This window comes from Coturnix japonica, chromosome 4, assembly GCF_001577835.2.
Source record: "Coturnix japonica isolate 7356 chromosome 4, Coturnix japonica 2.1, whole genome shotgun sequence".
Lineage (NCBI taxonomy): Eukaryota > Metazoa > Chordata > Aves > Galliformes > Phasianidae > Coturnix > Coturnix japonica.
The window spans coordinates 4194466-4217801 of record NC_029519.1 but is presented as its reverse complement, the minus strand read 5'-3'; the positions used below and the strand labels follow the sequence as shown (position 1 = coordinate 4217801).

The 23336-nt window shown below is 41.0% G+C and overlaps 2 protein-coding genes across 3 annotated transcripts; both read right to left on the bottom strand.

The window, feature by feature from the left end:
* Nucleotides 1-908: 908 nt before the first annotated feature.
* On the bottom strand, nt 909-7122 carry VGLL1 (vestigial like family member 1). 2 transcript variants are annotated; one of them, XM_015860301.2, is made up of 5 exons: nt 6237-7122; nt 4249-4478; nt 3253-3669; nt 1596-1655; nt 909-1144 (listed from the first exon to the last, which is right to left on the bottom strand). In XM_015860301.2, the coding sequence occupies exons 2-5, from the start codon at nt 4457-4459 to the stop codon at nt 1104-1106; spliced, it is 729 nt and encodes a 242-aa protein (XP_015715787.1). In that variant the 5' UTR covers nt 4460-4478; nt 6237-7122; the 3' UTR covers nt 909-1103. The 2 variants fall into 2 exon arrangements, with proteins under 2 accessions (XP_015715787.1, XP_015715788.1); XM_015860302.2 differs by having other exon boundaries at nt 5693-6982.
* Nucleotides 7123-8803: 1681 nt separating this feature from the next.
* Nucleotides 8804-22438, bottom strand: HTATSF1 (HIV-1 Tat specific factor 1). The gene is made up of 9 exons (XM_015860291.2): nt 21862-22438; nt 17388-17592; nt 17003-17050; nt 15975-16129; nt 14733-14896; nt 12996-13095; nt 12410-12499; nt 11760-11897; nt 8804-11414 (listed from the first exon to the last, which is right to left on the bottom strand). The coding sequence occupies exons 1-9, from the start codon at nt 22027-22029 to the stop codon at nt 11130-11132; spliced, it is 1353 nt and encodes a 450-aa protein (XP_015715777.1). The 5' UTR covers nt 22030-22438; the 3' UTR covers nt 8804-11129.
* Nucleotides 22439-23336: the final 898 nt, after the last annotated feature.

Genomic DNA, 23336 nt, shown 5'->3' with positions numbered 1-23336 from the left:
AACGCTGACTTTGAGTCAGCTCGAATAGTTCTAGCTGTGACACGCACAGGACTAAGTTGTTCCAAGAAAACTTTAAAAGCATTTAAGTATACGCTTTTATGTCTTTCCAGACCTTAGGGATAATTCATTCAAACCTTTTCTTTCAGGAGGAATGGCAGAGGGAGGCAAAGGTCTGAAAGCAATAATTTCACTGGAATTACAGCACAAGTCTGTGAGGAGATGGAGGGAACGCAGACCAAAAATCATTGCTGTGGCTCACAGAGGAAGTCAGATTATTTAACCACGTAGCCTTAACATGCTGGAAATGGTCAGCACAATAACAGAAAGAACTAAACAGAGAGGAACCCAAGCTATAAGAGGAGACAAGAAAAGGAATTTTGTAGAAAAAACAAAACCAAGAGGGATTTTAGGACATTGGTAGGATGCTGGCCTACCTTTTATTCACTTAGTTAACATGGTTCCTCTTGCATGCATCTTCATGTATATGCTAGCTCTTGTATACACTATAGTACACTTGTATTATACAGAGTGGCATTTTCTTATTTCCTTTTTTAACCAGCACCACAAGCAGCTACAACTGCTGACCTAAGATAAGTTATGTCAGCCCAGGTGCTGTCATCAGGCTACAAATTGCATTATGTAGGAAAGATAAAGATGATCCTGTGCTTTTCTGGCCCGTGGTTGTCTTGAAGCTTTTTGCAACAGGAGCCCATGGTCTACAACTATTTTAAACACTACTGAGATATCAAATCAAGATAAGCAGCTGCAGCTAATTGCAGCTCTCTGTGATAAAATTGTGCTTCTTATCAACAATGATGAAAAAGTGCTACAAGTCCTTTCAAAGAGGGTTCAGTGTGGAAAGCCAGAAAGCAGACAGTGATTCTTCACAACAAACACAGTCCATCGGGTTGGGTGCCACAACTATTAGAAATATTTACTGAACAGAAAGAGCAATTTTTCATTCCTAACACAGCAAATACAGTTCTTCCATCTGAGAGACAAAGCAGGGAACAGCTGCAGTTCATTTCTTCTCGATTCACAGTGGCAAATAGGAAGAGTTCACAGCAAGAGCTTTGTTGGAATAAAGTAGAAATGTCCCGTGGCTAAAAGTACAAATCTCTTCTTCTGTCGTGAATCTGAATACCTGAAAGACACAGCATTAACAGGGCTGTCAAACTGCACGCTCCGTTCAGTCCCCTCGGATGTTGTGCAAACAAAATTGAACCTTTGGGTTTTCTCTGATGCAAGAGGGCCCTTACAAGAATAACCAGAATGACCCATCCGAGCTCTCCCCAAAACATTGCACAGCCAAGGAGCAGCACTGGGGTAACCTCCCAGGCACAGGGCACAGCTCAGGAGACCAAGAAAAACGCAGAAGCCTGAATGGTTTGGGAGTAACTTTGGACAATCATCAAGGTTGGAAAAGACCACTAAGATCATCAAGTCCAACCATCAACTCATCATCACCATGCCCACTAAACCACAGTGCTGCAAACAACGCTCCCAGAAGTGTGGTGGGTTTGTTGCTGAGAGGGGCACATGAGATCAGGGGCAGAGCACTGATTTGTTCCAAACCTGCTAATTTCATTACTCACCTGCAGTGGCGTGGCTTGCACTGGGGTTCTCTGAGCCTTGGTAAGAGCTGGCTTTCCTCTCTTAAAAAAGGAAAATACTGGAGATGAGCAGAGATTTGGCACAGAGCTACAAGTAAGCAGCAGTTCCTAAAGAAACCTTGTGCTTTTGCAGCCCAGCCTATAGCACAGGTGCTGGGGAACTCTGTGCTGTCTGGCACAGCAATATACACTTCCATAAATATAAATATCAGCTGTTCTTAAACATGACACAGCACAATGAGGAATGTATCAAACAGAGCCAAGAAACAGGGACTCTGACAGCCAGACTGGATGCATACATCACAAGGGCTTGCCAAAGGCACAGCCAGTCCCTAATCTGTTTGGGGTTTTTTTGGGTTGCTCAATAAGCAGACGTACAGCATTACACATGTGTTATTGTGAAGCTACCCAGATGTTCAGAAAGGTGTGATAGAAAACGCTTCCACTGAAGATGGTTGGGGAACACTGAGCTGCTTCGTTATCTCTCTTTATGATTTCAACTCAATTCTGTCCTGAAATTTAGAACTGAAGTATGCTACAATTAGCACCATCTCCCCTTGCTTGATCCTCACATTGGTTACATGCAACATCTTGGTATTTAGGAGTCGATGCCCTGGGCTGACAAGCTTCCTTGGGCTCACATTGCCCCCTGGGGGGAAGAGGGCACCTTGCTTTGTTCTGAAATTGAATCCTAAATCTCAGCTTCCTTAAAGCAGTTCAGCTATCATTTCACAGCCTCAGCTAAACCTATCCAGGTACATACCATGAACAGAAAACCTGGAATCCAGAAGGAGCCCCTCCCCTTTCTATGCATGGGCAGGTAGACCTTAGGAACAAGTAAACTCCAGGTAGGACATGCTGTGTGTGCCTCCATTAGATTCCCTCAGCAATTTCACAGCCCTTGCTGCCAACTGGGAACACACAGCAGGGCAATGCATTGGGACCTCATAGGACACCCAGGCAATGGGCAGGAGTCTGGTCACTGGCAGCTTCCCTAAGGCAGGGAGCACTGTCTTCACAACTCCTGCGTGAACTGCATTAGGGCTGGGGAATGTGCTGCAGAGAGGAGTCATGGCCTCTGACACATGGGGCAAGGACAGCAATTAGCTGTGGGGCAAGGTGAGTCTGGCCACCAGCCCTCTGCCCATCTCCTCTGAGTACTGACTGCAGCTGGGCAGGGAGAGAACCCCCTGGCCTTCCTGATAAAGGCTGCAGCTTCACATCTTCAGTTCACAGCATCACCTGTGCCCTAAGCAGTCAGACTGGTGGCTCAGTGCTCTGAAATGGGTGTCCCTTTTTTAATCATAAGTGGGAGCACTCGTGCCACCATCCTGATGCCTATGGGGTAGAGGTCTTGATAGAACATGGATATTATTGAAATTCACTTCAAATGACTCCTTAAAGCAAGTAGGAATGTTTAAAAACTTGCAATTGGGCAATGCATGGTGGTTGATCTTAATCAGTCTTGAGTATTCCAGCGTCCAGCATTGGATGAAAACCACCATATGCTGAAAACCATCTCAATGAGCTGGGCTGAAGATGGCTCAAATTCTAGGATTCTAGGACTCAGGACAGATTCTACCATTTTTCCTCCTTCCATGAGATGCCATCAAAGAATAAAGTGACAGTATTTCCTTACCTCCCCCAGGAACTGAACTTTGGCTTATATTTTGTAATCTAGCAGGTCCAGTCATACAAGTAGAACTTGAGTGTTGCTTCACAGCACATTCCTGCATGGACATCAGGCACCGTTCCTGTTGCAGAAGACCAAGAAGGGAACCGTATTTCCTGTCGGAGATGGGTTCATCCACCACGTGCAGGTCGGGCACGGTGTGATGATACACAGGGCTGGTGAGACTGGGAGTGCCAAGGGAAGGGAAGGGCCAAAGGTCTGCAGGTGGTGCAGGATGAGTACGCAGAGCTGCTGGCTGGTACTGCCCTGCCATAGCAACAGCAGGGAAATTCAGAGCAGAGTTGGACATGCTGGTAGAGGAAGATGATGGATATGGTTTGGAGCAATGTGAGGAGAAATTCCACTGGTGAGGAGACACGCTATCTGCTCAAAGAGAGAAAGAAAACATCTCAAGTCCCATCAATCCTCATCTTCCTCCCCCCACCCCCCAAGGCAAATTCCAGTACATCTTTAAGGGAACACTACAGTACTGCATATTCGTTTGCACATAAACATGTATTCACTTTAGCACTGCTTATCTTAACATCAATGATAAATTCGTGCTAAAAGCAGGTAAATCACCACCACCAGTACTTCCCCCCCACTCCTTACAGGCATAGGCAGAGTTTTAACACTTGCAAGCTTAGACAAACAGCTCTTTGCAGAGACAAGAAGTTAAGCCGTAATGCACTCAATGCACCTGACTGAGACGGAGGCTCTCGGCTGGGAAAGGAGGACCTGGTCCTGCCAATGGACCCATGCAGAGTTTGGGAAGCAGCCCAGCAAACAGGGATTTAAGGTGGATGTCCCAGTGATATAAATCAGGGCTCTGCGAGCATGATTTTGTTGCTTTGTTTGCACACAGTTCCAAGCTATTTGTAAACAAGGTTGCATATGTATATGTGAGAAAACACAGCATGTTTCATCTTCTGTTTCTCAGCAAAAGCTCAGCACCCGGCTCACCGTGCTTCGGGATGACAGCCTCGCTCTTGTGCTTTGTGCTCAGGTCTTGTGGGTTCCTGGCATTGCTCAGAGCTCTCGAGAAATGTTCATCCACCACACTGTTAATATCCCCTTGGAAATACGTAAAGACGACACTCCGAGCTCCCCATTCGGTTTTCACAAGCTCTTTGCTCTTATAAGGCTTTGGAGAAAGCTTCCTCGTTTCCTCCATTTTCAATAAGCAGCAGCCCCTGCCAAAAGAAACAGATCGGTACAGGAAGAACTCTTCATCTTAAATGGCACAGCCAGCGGTGAGCCTGTCTTCCTGAAACCAGCATTGCCAGAGGAACTGTTGCCAATGAGATAAGGAATCTCATCTGGGTTTCTAATTCTTCCTATCATCTTCTAGTCCTAATCCCCTCTCATCAACTATTGATCTGTGATCAAACCCCAGAGTTCCTCAGCTCTCATCTTCAGATTTTTACTAGTTTGCCCTCCTGCAGCCTTTTCCCATCTTCAGCCTCTCCCCCATCTGAACACAGCAATGAGGATGCGACGCACACACAAGTTGGGTACCTGTTTGGAAATGCAAGGAGATCCTATTCCCAACCCCACCCCCAGCCATCTGATTGGGATGCCAGTCTTTCAGAACTTTACCATTGACCAAGTCTTCCCAAAGAGAGCAAAGTCCAAACCAAAACCTTCCTCCTGGTTTATAGCTACCTTCCCAAGGCATATGAAGTGAGCAAGGAGCTAGCACATCCCAGCCTATTAATTAGAAGAACTTGAAGCAAAAGGACACTGCTTTTCCCCAGCCCAGTTCTAGAAAGCAATAGACAATTTAGGTTACAAAACTTTCTGGTTGCTTATCTGGAGCCCAATGCTTGCCATGGAAAATTCCAACCCAAGTGGTGAAAGTCTGGCAAAGTCACCAACAGCCATACGGCTTGAGAAAGGACTGAGGAAGATCAGATGATCTCAACAGCAAGCACCAGACCAGTTCCTCCTACGCTGCTCCACGATGCATCCTTCAACATACAATTTAAAAAGCATTAGCTCTGGCCCAGAGGACCATTTCTCCTGTTCCTCGCTCATGGCAAGACAGCCACTGTGTCTTTGTACCGCTTTATTAACATGTTAACCGGCTCATGATGTTAATTGTAAGCTCCTTTAGCACCCTTTATTGGTGTGCAGCAGTTTACTCTGTGAATTCTGACAGCAGTACAGTTATAACACTAGAAAAACAGCAGTCTGTTGAAGCAAGAACATAGATTTATTTCTCGTTGCCCTTAATCACAGAATCACCACAGCTGGAAAAGACCTCCAAGTTCATCTAGTCCAACTGCCCACCTACCACCAGTAAATCCCCACTAAACCATGCCCCCTAGTACCACCTTGAAAGCCTCTCGTGCTTTCTAACAAGTAGCCATAAGAAAGCTGGATATAACCCAGGTGAACCAGTTACCTGAACTTCCCATTCTTGTCTTCCACAGCAAGAATTCTGCAAAAAAGAAAAGAAAAAAAAAAAAAAAAGGAAAAAAGAAGAAAGCAGAAATCCTTCCTATCTGCCTGCCACAGAGTGCTGCCAAAATAAAGCTGGGACAAAACTGACCCAACCAACCCTACGTTGCTCTCAGAATGGGTGGATCATGGCATAACAGTGCAAATAATTGTCAAGGTTATTTGCCCTTCCGTAGATGAGGATGCATAGTAAACATGCTTAGGAGATGCAGTTGTTGACTGCTCACTGCAGGTGCCAACTTTGTTTTTCACAGTTCCAGTCCTTGCTTGTACTATTGATTTCCCATCACTGTGTCTTTAGATAGGGAACTCCTTATTCTCTGTTTCATGCTGCCTAAACCAGTCTTAAAACCCAAAAGATTTCCAGCTTCCCAAGCGTTAAGCAAATAGCCCAGCAAGCAGACACCATCCTTCACTAAGTATCTCTCAAATTAAGAAGCACTCGAGAACGGCAGCAAAGATACATCGAAATAATCAAATCCTTATACCTTAACTCACTGTGACGAGCTGTGGCACATGGGTGAGGCGTCCTGCAGGTGGGGTGGTCATGCTGTGCCCAGCGGTGTGCAGTCCTTCCCCCCGACAGCTACACGCACACAGTGGTGACTGCAGGAGACGAGCGGCGTTCATGAACTCCCCGCACGCTTTCTAGCCTCTAGCTGTGACTGAACTAGGCGTTTCCTTCAGCCTATCTGCTAAGAATGCATGAAATGCACTCCAACAAGTCAACCGGGTTAGGAGGTTTCAGGAATGAGGAAAATAGGATTGTAAATAGGTTTGGGTGGTTTGTGTTGGTTTTTTTTTTTTCCAATGACAATGAACACAATATGTACACAATAGAGAAGACAGTGTCTGGGCTTTGGAGGAATTGAGAATAAAGTGATGAACACATTACAGCCAAGAGCCAACCTGCTGCCTTAGCCAGGGTCAGAAAGGACTTTCCTGTTACACACACAGTATTAAGTGTGTAACTGGGAATATCTGCAAGGAGGAAGAGATCACCCATCACCTGCTGGAGAAACTGGATGACCAATTCTTGGTTTTTTTCCTCTTGGATCTGTTGAAATGAAAACATCATCATGACGTACATGTGAGAAATAAGTGGGTCGGTTTGGTTCTTTTTTTCTTCAGTATGTTTATCAAAATCACCAAATGGCAGCCAGTCCAGAAATGCCATATTAAAGTCAAATATATGAGATCCTGCTAGAAAAAAAAGCACTGACAAACCAGTCATCCAGGAGGTAACAAAACTTTAGGTCACAAAACCGCAATCACTGCCCAACAAATGCTATGGGACTTCTTTACTGAGGGGAAAACAGATAAAGAGACAAAGACATTCTCCCAGAACTCATTGAGAAGACTTGTTTGTTCATGAGTTTGTTTATTAAAAAGGTAGTATAAAACACAACCCCTTTAAGAAACAAAAGTGAAGACAAATCAAGGGATTACCAGATGCTGCCACAGGCCTAGAGGTTATTCAAATATACTATTTTGAAGTGCTTATTTTCTAAGAGATAACTGAAAATGATCAATTTAGCTTATCAAATCAAACAACATCAAAGGAAAATTCCCAGTGGGCTTAATGAAAAGTTTAATCTAACAGTTTACTTTCATATTACAGAAGAGCAAAAACAAAACAAAACAAAACAAAACAATAAAACCAAACCAAACCAAAACAATTTTCCGCAAAAGATTTTATACTTCCATCAATATTTTACAGAACTTTCAGAGTATTGTGACAGTAAGACTTCAAAGCTCTGCATAATGAGCACTGAGAAACACACAAGCCAAATCAATACAAGTACACAGCTCACATCGTTATACTGATGTACGGTCTCTCAAGTTCAGACAAAAGGAGGTTCAAAACCTGATTAAAACCTATAGGTTTGTCTTGTGGGTTGTTTTATTATTATTAAAGCTTGCTTAAGTCACACAGAATTCAGGGTATTGATATTTTTACTGGGAAGTTGAAAGGCAAATCTGGGTTTCTCTGAAGTATCCGATACAAGGAGTTTTCTGAAGCTAAATATTTGAAGTTCTGAATAGATTAACCTTAACAATGTCTAGGACACGTTCTAGCCAAAATGCACTGCATTTAGCATACTCATAAGTGAATTGCAATCCTTATACAAAGAGCAAGTTGTACGAGGGACTGAAATTCAATTAAAAAAAAAAACAAACCCAAAGTAATTTTAAAAAGTCAGCAGGAGAAACAGAGAAACATTTTGATGCAAAATGAAACTCACTCACGCTTTCCAGCTGTACGTGAACATTCAAGAACCTTGCAGGTGCTGCAGCTTCCATGCCTGCTCTGCTTGGGCTTCTTGCTCCCAGATGTCCAGCTTGGCCATGCTCCTTGTAGCATGTAAACTCTGACAAATGCTGATCATTTTGCACAAATACCTTGACAGCCAACCACTAAATAGCATCTGACTGTAAACTACTGATGTACCTCACAGCTAAGCAATTGATTTGCTATTCCACTTGCAAAAGAATAACTATTTATTAGTACTCTTTCCCCGCTGATAGGTCTAAGTGGCTTCACATCACACTTGTCGCACTGTGTGAATTAGCAGAAAAATCTCTAGTTCAAAGCAGCAGTGACTACCCATCCCATAAGGTGTGTCAATCTGCGCACAATACAGAGGGAAGAAGACAACTTTTCTTAAGATGAACCTCTCCCTTAAAAGGCCACGAAGGAAGAAACACACAGCACACACAAATGGGAACGAGGGAACATTGGAAACTGAGCCAAAGGATGAATTTGTTGCTTCTAATGAGCAAGACCGATTACCATAGTTTGAATTAATGTGAGAAAACCTTGAGTTCACTCATTCATAAAAACCTACGTCCTTTAGGAAAGTACCAAACCCAACCAATCTTCATGCTTAAAAGGAAGTCACAGCGGCATTAGCCCCTCTGTGAACTATTAAATGCCTCCACAACTCAACAAACAGTCTAGAAAAATAGATTTTTACATTTTACCGGGGAATAACAAATAGGCAAAAAAAGCCAAATCACCAGTTTGAGCGTAATGTCACTTCAGAACGCATTCTCATGGAAAAACAGCTTTTATTTTCTCTTAAGAATCCTACTTTATAGGAAAGCCAGTAAAGCATTCAGTCTCAGTCTTTGTCAGTGCTCTACTTCAGTGTGAAGTCTAGAGAAAAACATGAAGCAAATAACATCACGTTGGACTTCTCAAACAAGCCAATCAAGTTTGAATATCTATTGCAGAGAGGAAGGTTACTGCACAAGTAACGTTTCTTTATTTTCTAAGAACTTCTCTCAAACACTAACACTACTCTTAGTTTGTTTTTTTACATTTGATGAGAAGTCCTCATAGAACTGTACAATATTTATACATTTGAGAAAAGTTTCCCTATGTCAATTGCAATCCTGTTGTAGAACAGGTGATTTCACTGTCTTGAGTGTTGTATGAACAGCCTCTTAAGAAAAGCAAACAAAACACAACAGCCTAACAAATCTAATGCTAGAGAAGCTTACAAGCTGGAAGATAAAAAGAGCGCTGAAAGCAAAACTCACAATGTTTAATTACACTCTTCTTGTGACAAAGCTCTAAACCCTCAGAGGTCTGCAGTGCTACCAACCAAAATCCCAGGCAGAACCAATACAACCCCAAGATGCAACGCAAATATGCCACCAATGGGTAGCTGCAAACCAAGCAGTATTTCAGATTCCCTGAACTGTCCAAACTTTGTTGGTTTTTTTTTTGTTTAAACCCATCATTCACATGGTTGTGAATATGAGAAGGCGGCCTTACTTAGACAACAAGAGTTTAGAGTTCTGCTTTACCACACATCTCATTAAATCTGGAAATCTGTCATGCCAACTTGTAACAGGCTTCTGGATTTTTAAACTCAAACCATCGCGCTTGTTCAAATAACAGGTATTTTGTCACAAAAGGATATAATGTAGTCACAATGACAAGTGTTAAAGGTTAGATGGCTTGGCTGCTCTAACTACCCACACATACTGGTTACACATAAAAACCTCAGGGTACCATAAAGAGATGGCAATCTCAGAGCACAGTTTGAAAATACCGACTTTCAGAGTATTCTGAATACTTCAGGATGGAAATACACCTACAATTAATGTCTATGGTTTCCTCACAATCCAATATGAATTAAAAAATGTGCAGATTAAAGAGCGTCCTTACAAATGTGCACTAGCAGAAATCCATATGAACAAGGTGCTATGTATTTAGCACCAATATTTTAAGCATTTAGTGCCTGAATCTGTATGCTCATATTCTTAGCAATCAAAATAATGGGATTTCAAAATGAAAAATGATCATGATCAAAATGGCTCCCCCCAAGGTTATTTTTAAAGCCTACTGCTTATTAAGGTATCTAAAGATAGAAGGTCTAAATCTTTGTTTTGGGAAATATAATGTTCTTTGAAAGCGTGTGTTCAAGTAGTCTAACATGTACACAACCAATTTTAGTTCAAGTTGCCAAATACTTTTAGGCTTTATGAAATAAGAGATCTCTCCACCACCCTTTAAAGCGCAACTGAAGGCTAAACCAAAATGCTGAAGAGAAATCATTCTAACAGAGTTAAAAGAAAACCCTGCCTCTAATATTAAAACAAAAATTAAAGCCAAGTCAACAAACAAAAGCCTACCTACTGCATACAGCCCATGGGAGTTTAAAATCAGTTTTACTTCATTATAGTCTAGAATGTGTGTGCTCATGCATTCCTAGTCTCTTTAATTCCAGCCCCTAAAGAAGATCTAAACAAGGGAAAAAGAATAATTTATTGAATGCCGTGATTCAGCCACCTATCTTCACTCAGTTTGCTCTCCACTGAAATAGAAATTGTTTTCCACTTCAAGTTTGCAAGTCTTTACCCACCTATTATTTGCTTCTTAACATATAGCAACATATCTGATGCATTCACCCTGCACTTATCACAGCATCCATCCCATAAAATGATGAGAAGCATTCAGGCCGAGAATAATTTTAAGGATAAGATACCAAGTTACAAGGAAAAATAATGACAAAATCCACAAAACTTGAAATAGCTTTGCATTTTTTAAGTTACACATAGTTACATGAACTTAAGGGTTGGAACATATTTCACACTTACAATGAAACATTGATAAGCATAGATAGAACAAAAGAAGCCTGATGAGCTTGCTGTTATTCTTGGCAACTTGAGTTACTTTAACTGAACAGCCAATTAATACAAACTTTTAGAACCTCATTAAATACTGCTTTTCATGAAAATTTAAAGCACACAGTTGATGACATTTCTAATAATGCATATATTCACATGAATGTTGTCTGCAGTAACCCTGAAAGTAAGGGATAAACTCATCACTCTAAAAACCACTCTTTCATAAAGCAATGGAAACGTTATGTATCTGCTTCAGCATCACTGCCTGCAAGGCTGCTGTCTGTGGATGGAGCACCATCTTCGTTAATGCCCTCACCATTATTCTCCTTCTTATGGCCTTCATCATTTACATCCTCCTTGGATGTGTCATTAACTTTTGAAGGTTGGCTGCTTTCAGGGATTTTAATGCTACTCGTTGTGGAATCTGAATCAGACGTAGTTTGCTGCTCCTTTGCATCAGGATCCTCTAAAAACGATCCCCACACCTTCAGCCTTTCTTCCCTTTCTCTTGCAGTCTCCTCCACCTATCAAAGACATGTTTATACATCTCACTCTGAAGTTACACATGTAAAGTGAAAAAATTTATACAGAGAAAGTTATGTGAGCTTTATATCACAGTAACATCTCAAGACTCCCATAGGATCCATGAACCAATTACCTGTACATCCTCTACGTTTACATCTCTAACAGATTTTTTTAAGAACAAACAGGTCCTTTACACTTATTTTTTCTAATTGGATATTTAAAGATGTAGCAGTTTTTGTGCAGAAGCAAGATGGGACAAGAGAGGGGTGTGGAGAGGGGGACAACAAGCATTTGCTCGAATTGATAGATATAGGATTTCATGAAATAGAACTGTGAAAGCCTACCTGATAATCTGTTACACCATCCCACGTTTCAGCACTGAGCTGACGGCCACCAAACCACCTTCCATTCAGAGTTAGCTTGCACAGATCAGCTTCTGTCGCCTCCTTAAATGACACAGAAGCTACGCCGTCAGGATGCCGCTGTAAAGAGAAAAGCTTTATTTAATACTACTCTAAATATAGTGTATCTATTCTATCATCTTTTAGCTTGCCTTACAAAATCACTTAGGATATATTTCCATCCTGAACATATATCATCTTGTTTTTCAAAACAAGTTACAGATTTACACATTTTGTTCTACTGCTTAAGACTCTTCCCTCTTTTTTTTAATTAAACAGAGCAGAATCTTTGAACATAGAAAACAACTGTTTCAGCTAGTTTAGCTATAAAGGAATTTATTTATAAACTTTCAAACTAGTGGCATGTATCCAAGTTATCAGGAAAAGCCAGACTGTCTACTTTAATCAGTGGAGAGAGAAGTGTTCACAAATTCATTTCCAAAACAGCTAATATTGAAAGATGAGGTCAACTTTCTGTGAAATAAATCCATGAAAACTTGACAATGCTTCACTCACACTGAAACAATCCTATGTACTACGTATGTTTACACAATACATCAATTCTGACAATACAGCCATGTAGAAATACCTACATCAAATATGAGAACCTTCTTTACTTGACCAAACTTTTCACATTCTGTCCGTAGGTCTTCCCTTATCTCATTTAGCACTAAGGGATCATCCTGCAATGAATAATTTAACATGGATTAATTTAAACAACTTTTGTTTAACCACCAATAGAATTAATCTATCAATCTATTGCATGTTCATAGATCAAGTGCTATGCTGTATTTTCAAAGACACTACGAGTTGAGTTTGCAGCCCTCACTTGAGTACAACTATTCAAAGTAAACTTATTAATAAGGTTATTTTTGCTGGCTTCTTCACTCTTTGCTTAATTACAGTGGACACTTATGTCAAGCCCAGAAGCCCAGAAAGAAATACTGGCAGAATATATGTTGTGAAAAAGGTTGATTTGCAAAACTTATTCTTATCAACATCTCTGCGTTTGGCTTTTTGGAAATAGATCCATGACTTTTAAGCAGATGCTTGTAACAAGCAGAATCCTGCCCAAATGGTAAGTTTCATTTGTTTATCATTTATTTAGAAAAATTATGGCATGAAGTTCAGCATGAACTACAATAGCATAATCTACAGGAGCAAATTGCATCTTGGTACCTCAAAGTCCTTTGGGTGAAACATATTCCTGATAATAACGATGCGTTCATGCCGCATTCGAGCTGCGCCATCTTTCTTCTCAGGCCTCCAATCCAGCTGTCTAATGAAATGAAGCAACAGTAAGAAGATATTGTTGCGGCTCTCTTCAGTTTCTACAAGTATTTGTTGAAAAAAAATCATTAATTTGGCATTTCTTACAATACATCACGAACAACATGTATTTTGACAAAATTAAATTATTCTTCTTAAAGAAATGCAATTAAAAATCCAATTTTACTACTTCTCCTACAAAGCAGTTAAGGTTTTAAGGTACTTAAACACGCACAGATACGAGTTACTCTAAGAAAAAGATTCAAACCTTAATGTTTAATTCCTCCTTCATATCAACTCAGATCCAAAAACCATTTGTAACCAATAAAAATGTCAATAACTTTTCTAACAGGAGACTTATTTTGTGGGAAATAAATCCTCTTTTCCCCTTGGTAAAATTTTAGTGCTCATATTTATACAAACACACAAGAATTCCTAGGGTCTTACAAAGAGATTGCTATGAAATGTATTTTGTTCCTCAGTGTACAGAGACTATGACCCTGAATTGCACTCATAGTTCTGTGTATCTTTTCTGACTTTGCTTTCTAATAAAAATAGGTTTTCTTCAAGAATTTATATTTATATATATTTATATTATACTACTATACTAAAAAAAAGATTTGCAATTCTAAATCTCAAAATCTTATATTTAAGGGGAAAAAAAAATAATCTTTAAATTCCTCCTTGTATTGCTACATGAGCTGAAGAAAACTTGGATTTCCAAAGAAAGTTGCTTTGGAAGTAAATGACGTTCTTCAACCCAAAAGGAATATCGTCTGGAGTCAGTTTGTGTAAGATAGAATCAAAACAACTAAATGACTAAAGAACCTAAATTGTTTATTCATCCAAATTGCTGCCAAATGCTGTTTTCATAGTTCTCCACTCTCAACACTGGAGACATCTTAAAACAAGAGCTGCCGTTGTATCTGAGGCACAAACATTTCTAACTACTCATACTCTTAACTGCTAAGATACCAAGGAGACTTTGCTCACATTAACTATGATAAAGTATACTGGCATTGCTATTTAAAATGTTTAGTGGAATGCTGCTTACATTAAAATAAGAATCCTACGCAAGCAAAACTTTTTTCTTCTTTTTAATTCTCACCTTCTTTCAAAATGCAGAAAAACAATTACTAAAAGATAAAACCAATGCATCCACGTACAATTAAAAAAAAATGCAAAATGGCACATACCATAAAGCTGTGGGAATCTACGGAGATATTTCAACAGTTGCTGCTAAGAAAGCTAGCATCTCTCACTCTTTGCAGTGAGTAAAGTACCACACCAACAGTATATGTACACAGAACTATTACCTTCTGAAGTAAGCTTAGGATCACAGAACTCACCCACTCTCACACTCTGGGGGAAAAGAAAAAAGTCTTAATTCCCCTGAGATGTAATATTTCCTTGTGTAACTGAATGAAACTTAGCTGCCTAGGTATTGTCTTAAGTCGGTGATCATGAAGCTTATTATGTCAACAATTAACATAGAAGCTCCTTCCCTTCAAATGTATATTATTAACAGTACTTCGCTCTCAGGTGAACTTCTGTGCATTAAATTAGCATTTAAACTGAAAAAAGCAACACTTCAATAGCGCTACAAATTCAAGCAATATTTTACAGAAAGAAAAAAAAAATACAAACTTCTGCTGTTGAGACAATTTCTTCTTGTAGTCTTTACATTTCTTCTTCTTCTTGCTTGCATCGTACTCCCCCTTGAGTTGAAACTTTGCAACTTCAACATGCAATTTATAGCCTCTGATTTCTGCCTCATCCAGAAGCCTCAAAGCAAGTTGAACTGATTCTCTCTGTGTGAAAACAGAAACAGAGCACAAGTTTAAAAACAAACAAACAAACAAAAACCACGCTGCAAAGGCAATTAATCCAGTAAGATGTAATTAAGAACGCTGTGCTAAGAATCAATTCCCTGATATTGAAAGCCATAATGCCAGATCGCTTCTTTAGTCTTAACTAAAAAAGCCATCACTGAAATATGCACAACTGGCAGTGGTTTTTAAATCAAAGTAAATCAAGTGCTTCTTCACTACTGTTGTAGCAGATTAATGCTCCATAAAGCTCATAGAGCAATGAAATGCCATTAAAACTACTCTCAACAAACTGACAGAAGCAAGAAAAAACAACAAACAGGTGCATGACTTTCTGTATATATTGCACCACTTCTCCAAGAACAGCTGGCATTTAGGCTGTTCAGTCATTTAAAACGTTTTCCTAGAAGTTCTTCAGAGTACACTGTATTTATACTTGTGCACTAAGCAGCTCTAACTACTAGATCATAAAGCTAGCATGCAGATTACAATGCAGCTGCTTAGTACTACCTGGTGCTTCCTGCAGAGTTAAAGCAGACTGTAGTGGCGTACACTAACTTCTCAAATGACCCACAGCTGAAACACATGAAGGAAATACTACTGCAACCCAAACTTTTATAGATTAATATAGGGAACAAGAACAGTTCTGAAATGAAGGTCTGAATTTACAATAGTTCTCAGTTGAAGCCTGTAAATACATAGCTCTACTGTATCCCTTTTCATCTCCTAGTTTGTGCTCTCAGCCACACAGAAGCAAATTTTCCTAGCAGAACATGAAGAGGTTCCCTGTTTCACACCATAATCACTGACACCAAAGACAGAATACTTCTGAATATGTTCAGATATTAATGGACATTTTCATTAGGGAGCTGGATAAGGGGAAAACAACCGAGGCGCACGGCCAGTGATTCCAGAACTACCCCATATATCAGCTCAAAACAGACATTTATGTTCTACATTATACTTCAGATACTTCAAGAATCTTTTGAAATCGATTGTGAAACTGTGGCCACAAGTATTTTCAGCAGGAAGGAATGCTGCATTTCAGCACACCACTGACCTTTAGATAGCAGCAGAGGCCGTCTCCTTTGAGATTTCCTTCTTTATCTTTGTAAAGTTTGATTTTGTGCTCTTCTGTCTGAGGATCTCGCATAATGATACCACCTTTGGACATGACTTGAACAAATTCATCTTTTGTAATGTCTGGTGGTAAACCTGCCATGTACAATAAAACAAAGATTGAGTACTGTATGGGAAATCACAGCTTGAACCACTGATTAATCAGCTGAGGCAAGTGTTGGGTCAGCTGCGGGAGCACAGGTGAAAGTAATGGAGCTGTGCTCCCGGAAGGGGTGGACTTCGACTCCACCTCCTCTGAGACCTCATTTAAGGACTGACCACCCTGGAGATTGCTCCCCGGAGGAGACTGCCTCAGCTTTCTGGTCAAGGCATCGACATTGGTGAGTTTTCTTTTGCTAATAACCTTTGACTATTTACCACCATCTTGGTCAATACCTTTACAATTAGCCACCCTTACAAGTACATTTCACTCAACTTTTTATTTTTAAATCACGTGAGAGAAGAAAAAAGTGTTTCTTTAAATGAAAAATAGAAAACTTGGCAAAATTTTATATACAAAATAATAAATCACTGCCTTTGGAACCACTATTTTTGCTATTACTTTAGAAGCATTATCCCACTGACATTTGTATTTCTAAATAAATTTAGCATATAGTGACATTTATGTGTTCCCTCATCTCTAGTGTGTTCTCTTTATCCTATTCCTTGTGAATTTGGAGTTGTTTTTCTTACTAAGAACAATAAAAATAAATAAATGGAAGAAAGCAGGACAGTTTACGGACCTGGCTGCTACACCCCAAGGAATATCACATTTAAAAGATAAAAGCATAGAAGATGCCACTTAAATTACTTTCCAATGTACGCAATTGAAAAGGTCACACAGGTATTATGAAGTCAGAAACAAGGTTAAGCAATTGCAAATGGCATGCTTAATATTAGAAGTCAGTGAGACAAACACAGTTTTCTTATAAGATTTATTTACTTTGACCTAAATGTGGTATTACTTACCGGTCACATAAACATTTGTGTTTCTGTCTTCTTCAACATGAAACCATCCTAAAAAAGAAACAAAATAAAACAAAAAAGTTTAAATTCAGTTGCACCAATACATTAAACATGGAATCACACAGTAATATTATTTCTGATGATCACGTTCCCTTAGATTTCTAAAAGGTTTTTGTTTATCCACGGAAGAAACCCCAAACATACCTGAATTTTCTTATTTCTCACCCTGTATACAGTCTTAAGAGAGATCCCTATGAAGTACCATACTTGCTTGAAATCACTTTGAAAAACTTCAAGAACTCTTCATGGTAATACTGGAAACTGTTGGTTGTTCACTTGGTACTATGCATGTTGAAGCCTACAAAAAAAGAAACTTCTCATCACTTACCTGGCTCTAGTTTCCGTTTTTCTGGTTTTTGTTTTGGATCTGTTTGCTTTGGTCCTTTCTCATTCGCTGACGGTTGTGTTTCTGATGTCTTAGAACTTAGTGGTAACTTATTTTCAGATGCTGTTCCAGAAGCAGATGAACTATCCGTTTCGTCTGCATTGAAGCCATAGTTAGCATGATACGTTGCCAGGAAATCTTCTGTTATCTGTAATTAAATGAGGAAATTAAAACCAAAAATTCTAAGAATTACAAATTAAGGATTGAAAGTGTATAAGTGTTAATATTTTGGAAATTATCTGTTTAATCGTGGTCATTTTTCAACCCAGCACTGCAGAAAATAATGAATCATCTTTGTAAAAAGCCACACAGACAGCAAGAACTACGAGTTCAGGTATTTCCTCAACTCCATTCACACATTAATGCCACACAGCACAAAGTCCTTAAACAATTTCACAAGTTCTACCTTTTTCAAGCAAACCTTTCTGCTTTCAGCTTAAACTGGCACAGCTTCAAGGACAGAAAGCAAGCACTCCTTACCACATTGAAGAGATATAGTGACACTGACAGTAAGCCAACAGCTTACCCAAAGATGATGAATGACTGACATTTGCAGGCATCTGCTTTTTCACAGAAACACTTACAGAGATGAAATATATTTGTGGTGACAGGCAATAAATACTGCACTTGAACAGAGTTGTATACTGACACACTGTTTATCAGGCTTCAGACTCTACTTCATGTTCTTGCTAATAGATGAATAATTAGCTCATTTTTTTCCTAGAAAAAGATTCTAATTGGGTAACAAATAAGATCACCTTCTGTCTATCTTTAAAAGACAAGGAACAAATGAACTACCGATGATTCCAGTACATTCAGCCAAGTAAATTTTAGAACTAGTCACTAGCAAAAACATGCAAAGAGATCAGCACAGAACCACAGAATGGCCTGACTTAGAAGTGATCTCAAAGATGATCTAGTTCCAACTCTCCTGCCATGGGCAGGGTTACCAACCACTAAATCAGGCACTAGATCAGGTTGCCCAGGGCCCCAACCAACCAGGCCATGATCACCTCCAAGGATGGGGCATCTACAACTTCTCCAGGCAGCCTGTGCAAGCACCTCATCCCCCTTCCACAGAGAAATCTCCCCTTTTCCAGTTAAAAACCATTTCCCTTTGTCCTGTCACTACACATGTTGAAAGTTGATTTCTCTCCCACTGAAAAGTTCCCCTCATATACTGTAAGGCTGCTAACAGTCAACCCCAGAGACTCCTCCAGGCTGAACAAGCCCAGCTCCCTCAAGCTGTCCTCATAGGAGAGGTCCTTCAGCCCTCTGATCATCCTTGTGTCTCCACATCCCTCCTGAGCTGGGGGTCCCAAACCCAGACACCACACTTCCAATGGGGCCTCACGAGCACAGAGCAGAGAAGGACAATCAATCAGCTCCTTCACCCTGCTGCCACCCCTATTCTGTTGTAGGCCAGGTTACTGATGGCCTTCTGGGCTGCAAGCACATTCTGCTGGTTCACTTTAAGTTTTTCATACAATCACTGAATAGCCTGGATTGAAAAAGGACCACAATGATCATCTGTTTTCAATTCCCTTCTATATGCAGGGTCGCCAACCACCAGACCAGGCTGCCCAGAGCCATGTCCAGCCTGGCCTTGAATGCCTGCAGGGATGGAGCATCCACAGCCTTCTTGGGCAACCTGTTCCAGGGTGTCACCATCCTCTGTGTGAAAAACTTCTTCCTAATATCTAATGTAAGCCACCCCTGTCTCAGTGTAAGACGATTCCCCTTTGTCCTATCACTATCCACCTTTGTAAACAGCCATTTTCACCTGCAGGGACCCCTCAGCAGAGCTACTCTCAAGCAGTCCTTCTCACAGTCCATACATGTATCTGGAATAGCCCCAGTACATTTAGAGATAACATATCATAACTGATTTTATGAGCACCACTGCATAACAAAGTATTTTCTGAAGGTACTCAGGAAAAAAGCATTTCAGTGTGTCTTAACCTTTGATTTATACTGCACTTGCTTCATCTGTATTCAAATGGAACAAAACTCCATTCCAACAAGCTACTGTAAGAGCGTTGCAATGGACAGCAGCAAGTGTCAGCAGTGATAATGCACTTCCATAACTTCCAGTGATTTGGAGTTTAATGTTTCAAACCTTTATTTCTGAAAAAATACACTGTTGACAATAACAGGCTTCCCACGAATAACGCAAAATGCTGTGGAGCTCCACATTGCTTAGAAGCACAGCATGACACAGCTCCTGCACTGGCAGCACAACCTCTGCTATGATCACAAGCAGCTGCTCTTACAGCACAGCATCACACAGTGTCAATAACAAGGAGTACAATGATCTTTAGAGGACAAGGAAAAAAAAATAGATGCATTCAAATAAAGATTGCTTGTGTCAAATGCAACCTGAGCACTCTTAGCTGCACACTTGGTGAAATCCAGAGAATTAAAAAGGCCGTCTTCTGGTGAATAGTATTATTCTTTTCTATCAGAGAACCTACTGAGAAGTTAGTGATAAAACCTCCAACAATGAGCCACTTCTACCCAGCAATACCATTTCCAACTTTAGGGGACCCACATTCTTACGTAAAGCTACATTTATTCTTAGTATATGACCTACCACGCACCAGACTGTCATGTTTTAGCAGCCAATATCAAAGATCTTTCTTACATTACATGGGGTCATACTACTACTTACACCGTTACAACCATTTCACTTTGAAATATCTTCTTGCAAGCACAAACAAATTAAGTACAACATCTAAACATGTTCAAGAAGTACTTAGGTGTTGTACTAAGGAACGTGGTTTAGTGGTGACAGATGGATGGTTGGATTGGATGACCTCAGAGCTCTTTTCCAATCCTGGTGATTCTATGTTCCTATACAGGTTCAGGGCTTCAACCTGGTTCTGGTGACAAACAGCATGAATAAGAGATCAGTTCTAATTCTATGCCCACTGTTCTACAGTTTGGGGCACTTAAGCTTATAGGAAAAGAAACACAATACTACAGGACATGCTACCATATAATTAACCACTAATTACACTGAAGTGGAAAGGAATTAATTATCCAAGTGAACAACAGATACTTCAGGCTTACAGAAAACATCCCACGTGTGTTTTTTCATAACAAGCATGGATAGCTGATGAACTCAATCAGTAACTTTGTGCTGTCTCTGTGAAGGTCAATCAAAAGGTGGCAGCTACTGATACAATAGCACTGAAAGAAAAATCATTAGATAACAGAAGTAACTGCATCTTTCCAATTTTTTTCTCTCTTTCAGCTAATAAAAACCTCCATACACTGCTTTGAAACACACAGCAGTGAAGTCCCCAAAGTGGAGAAGCACTCACTATTCTAGCCTATAGATCATTAGCCAAAGTAACCTGAGATATGGTAACACCTAGCTCGCTGACCTACCTATAACACAGTGCTGCACTATGATTATTTATTAACTTTTACTGTGAATCATATTTATTAATGAACCTTTCTGTTCTTACATCGTTTCTCCAAACTTGAGAGAAGGGCTTCATAAGCTATTCCTCACATCAGAAACTGGCACAGCCCTTAATTCAGGTTGGCAGTAGCTCAAGTTAAATATTCACAGCCACCAGCTGTATCGAGCTTCTTAAAAAACAACCAACCACCCGATCAAACATGAGATAAGGAACTCATCTTAGGAAAGATTAATGCTTCTGAGAGGAGAAGATAGATAAAATATATGAGAAAGAGGGAAAGAAACAGGAGTGAGGGGAGAACCCTTTCAGAATGCACTGTGCTTATTGGATGCATCCCTTGCCAAGGAGCCAGGGATCCCCACTTCTCTGCTGCTCCACTTTGGCAGCCTGGATTTTTTACATGGCTTTAGCCCTTTGTAAGCTATACATGGATATACTGCTAAGTTTATACACACACAAGCAGCACATAATTGGTTTCATTCTTAGATTCACAGATTCATGGTCACAAACACAAACCTGCACAGCAGATTTACCAAATTCATATTATAAAGCAGTTTGATACCTGGAAGTGAAGTAGTTACCTCTCACTGTTACATAGTAACAACAGTATTCTGCCTGCAGGTCAGTAGATTGGCTCACCAAGTTAAACTGATGTCAAATACACTGAATATTTGGAAAAAATAATGAAAACTGTGATGGTTCTGGTCTGTTCAAAATCTCTGTGGTCAAATACACTTAATTTTCAAGTGCAACATCTCAGGAAAGGGAAGAAATCTTTACACTTGCGTGCTTTCCAGATAATAATAGAAGAGAAAAAGAATGCACTTTGTTGTTTCTCATCTGGGCCTCTATAATAGCTACTCAACTGCTCCACTACGACCAGCGAGACAAAGATTGTCACACATACCACGATAAGAACTGAAAGCAGCACTAAATTAGGAGCATCAAAGGCCGCTCCATTCAGAGCCGTGTCCAGGAGGCCTCACCTTGGGGAACCAGGCCTTCTTCTCCCGATCCCACTCGTAGGCGGCTCCATCGGCCGGATCCACGTAGGTGAAGGGGTCGGCCTCTCCCTCCCCGCCGCGCTCGGTCTCGTACTGCTGTTGGAGCTGCAGCTGCCGGTAGAACTCCTCATTGCCGTCCTCTCCGCTCATCCTGGCCCGGTCGGCGGGCCTAAGCGCTGAGAGGGAAGGCAGGGGCCGCTCCGGGCCTACACGCTCGGGCCTACTCGCCCACCGAGGTACCGCCCCTCAGAGCGGCGGGGCCGGGAGCGCGCAGGGACCCGCGGGGACCCGCAGACACACACCGCACAGTCAGCCCCGCACCGCCCGGGACCGACGCCCGCACCTCACAGCGCGCAGAAGCGGAACCAGCCCCCAACCCGCGCTTCCTTCATGTCAGGAAGAGGTGGGGCCTGTGTGTTATGGGGCGGGTGTTGTGGTAGTTATGGCGCCTCAGGCGGAGGTAGTGAGGGCTGCTGTGGGCAATAGACCTGCCTGAGCTGATAGAGTGTGGGAGCTGCGGCCGCTTCACTCACGGGATGAAAGCACACTTACAACAATGTAGGTGTGTTTGGTAGCAGGGCAGGCCGCCGGGTGACTCAGTGGCAAGGCAGCCTTTCCATTCAGAAAGCAAAATGATGCTCTGTGTGGAAGTGTTCTGGAAATAAGTACAACAGACCAATATATCCGTGCTGTCTGATAGACTGCAATGATAACCAAATCAAAGATACGGTTCTGAGCATCTGAAGCTCAGTAGGGAATGACTGGCATAGCTAACTGGATGGTCAGCAGGCAGCCAGATAACATTGCTATGGATATAAATAGGGACTTTCAGTCCTCTGGCTGTTACACAAAGAACACCCAGCCTAGTTAATGTCTTCTTTCATGCTTCAGGAATTTTCTCTTGGCGGGGCTATTCCAATAGTCATCCACAAATTGTTGTGTGACCGCTTATGATCTCTCGTGTAATCAGCGATAGAACTAGAGGGAATGGTTTTAAGCTGCGTCAGGGGAGATTCAGGCTGGACATTAGGAAGTATTACATTTCGGAAAGAGTAGTGAGGCATTGGAATGCACTGCCCAGGGAGGTGGTGGAGTCACCAACCATGGGAGTGTTCAAGAAACGCTTGGATGTGGTGCTGAGGAATATGATTTAGCCTGGAAGTATTGGTAATGGTTGGACTAGATGATCTTCTAGGTCTTTTCCAACATTGATAATTCTGTGATTCTGTGATCTGACGGCTTAAGAGCAGTTTGTATTAGCTCTGACATAGTTCATTTTAGTGGGGTGCATGGGAGGCTCGCTGTAAGCTGTGCTTACTTGAAAAAGAAAATGCATCTAAATGTAGGTCAGGTTACTGTCCTTTGTATGTTGCTGACACCAGTAAGAGCAGAGCAGCCTGTATTGATGTTTGGGAGGAAAAAAATAATCGGTGAGTCAGCTGCTGAGGTTTGATGCC

Excerpts from the sequence above, each read along its gene's own strand:
- VGLL1 (XM_015860301.2), bottom strand. The coding sequence starts at position 4,459 with ATGGAGGAAACGAGGAAGCTTTCTCCAAAGCCTTATAAGAGCAAAGAG. Across the intron at positions 3,670-4,248 it reads GGCTGTCATCCCGAAGCACG|ATAGCGTGTCTCCTCACCAG; the intron begins GTGAGCCGGGTG and ends CTCTTTGAGCAG. Across the intron at positions 1,145-1,595 it reads TGCAAGCCACGCCACTGCAG|GTATTCAGATTCACGACAGA; the intron begins GTGAGTAATGAA and ends TGTGTCTTTCAG.
- HTATSF1 (XM_015860291.2), bottom strand. The coding sequence starts at position 22,029 with ATGAGCGGAGAGGACGGCAATGAGGAGTTCTACCGGCAGCTGCAGCTC. Across the intron at positions 17,051-17,387 it reads AAAACGGAAACTAGAGCCAG|GATGGTTTCATGTTGAAGAA; the intron begins GTAAGTGATGAG and ends TTTCTTTTTTAG. Across the intron at positions 16,130-17,002 it reads CACAAATGTTTATGTGACCG|GTTTACCACCAGACATTACA; the intron begins GTAAGTAATACC and ends TGTACATGGCAG.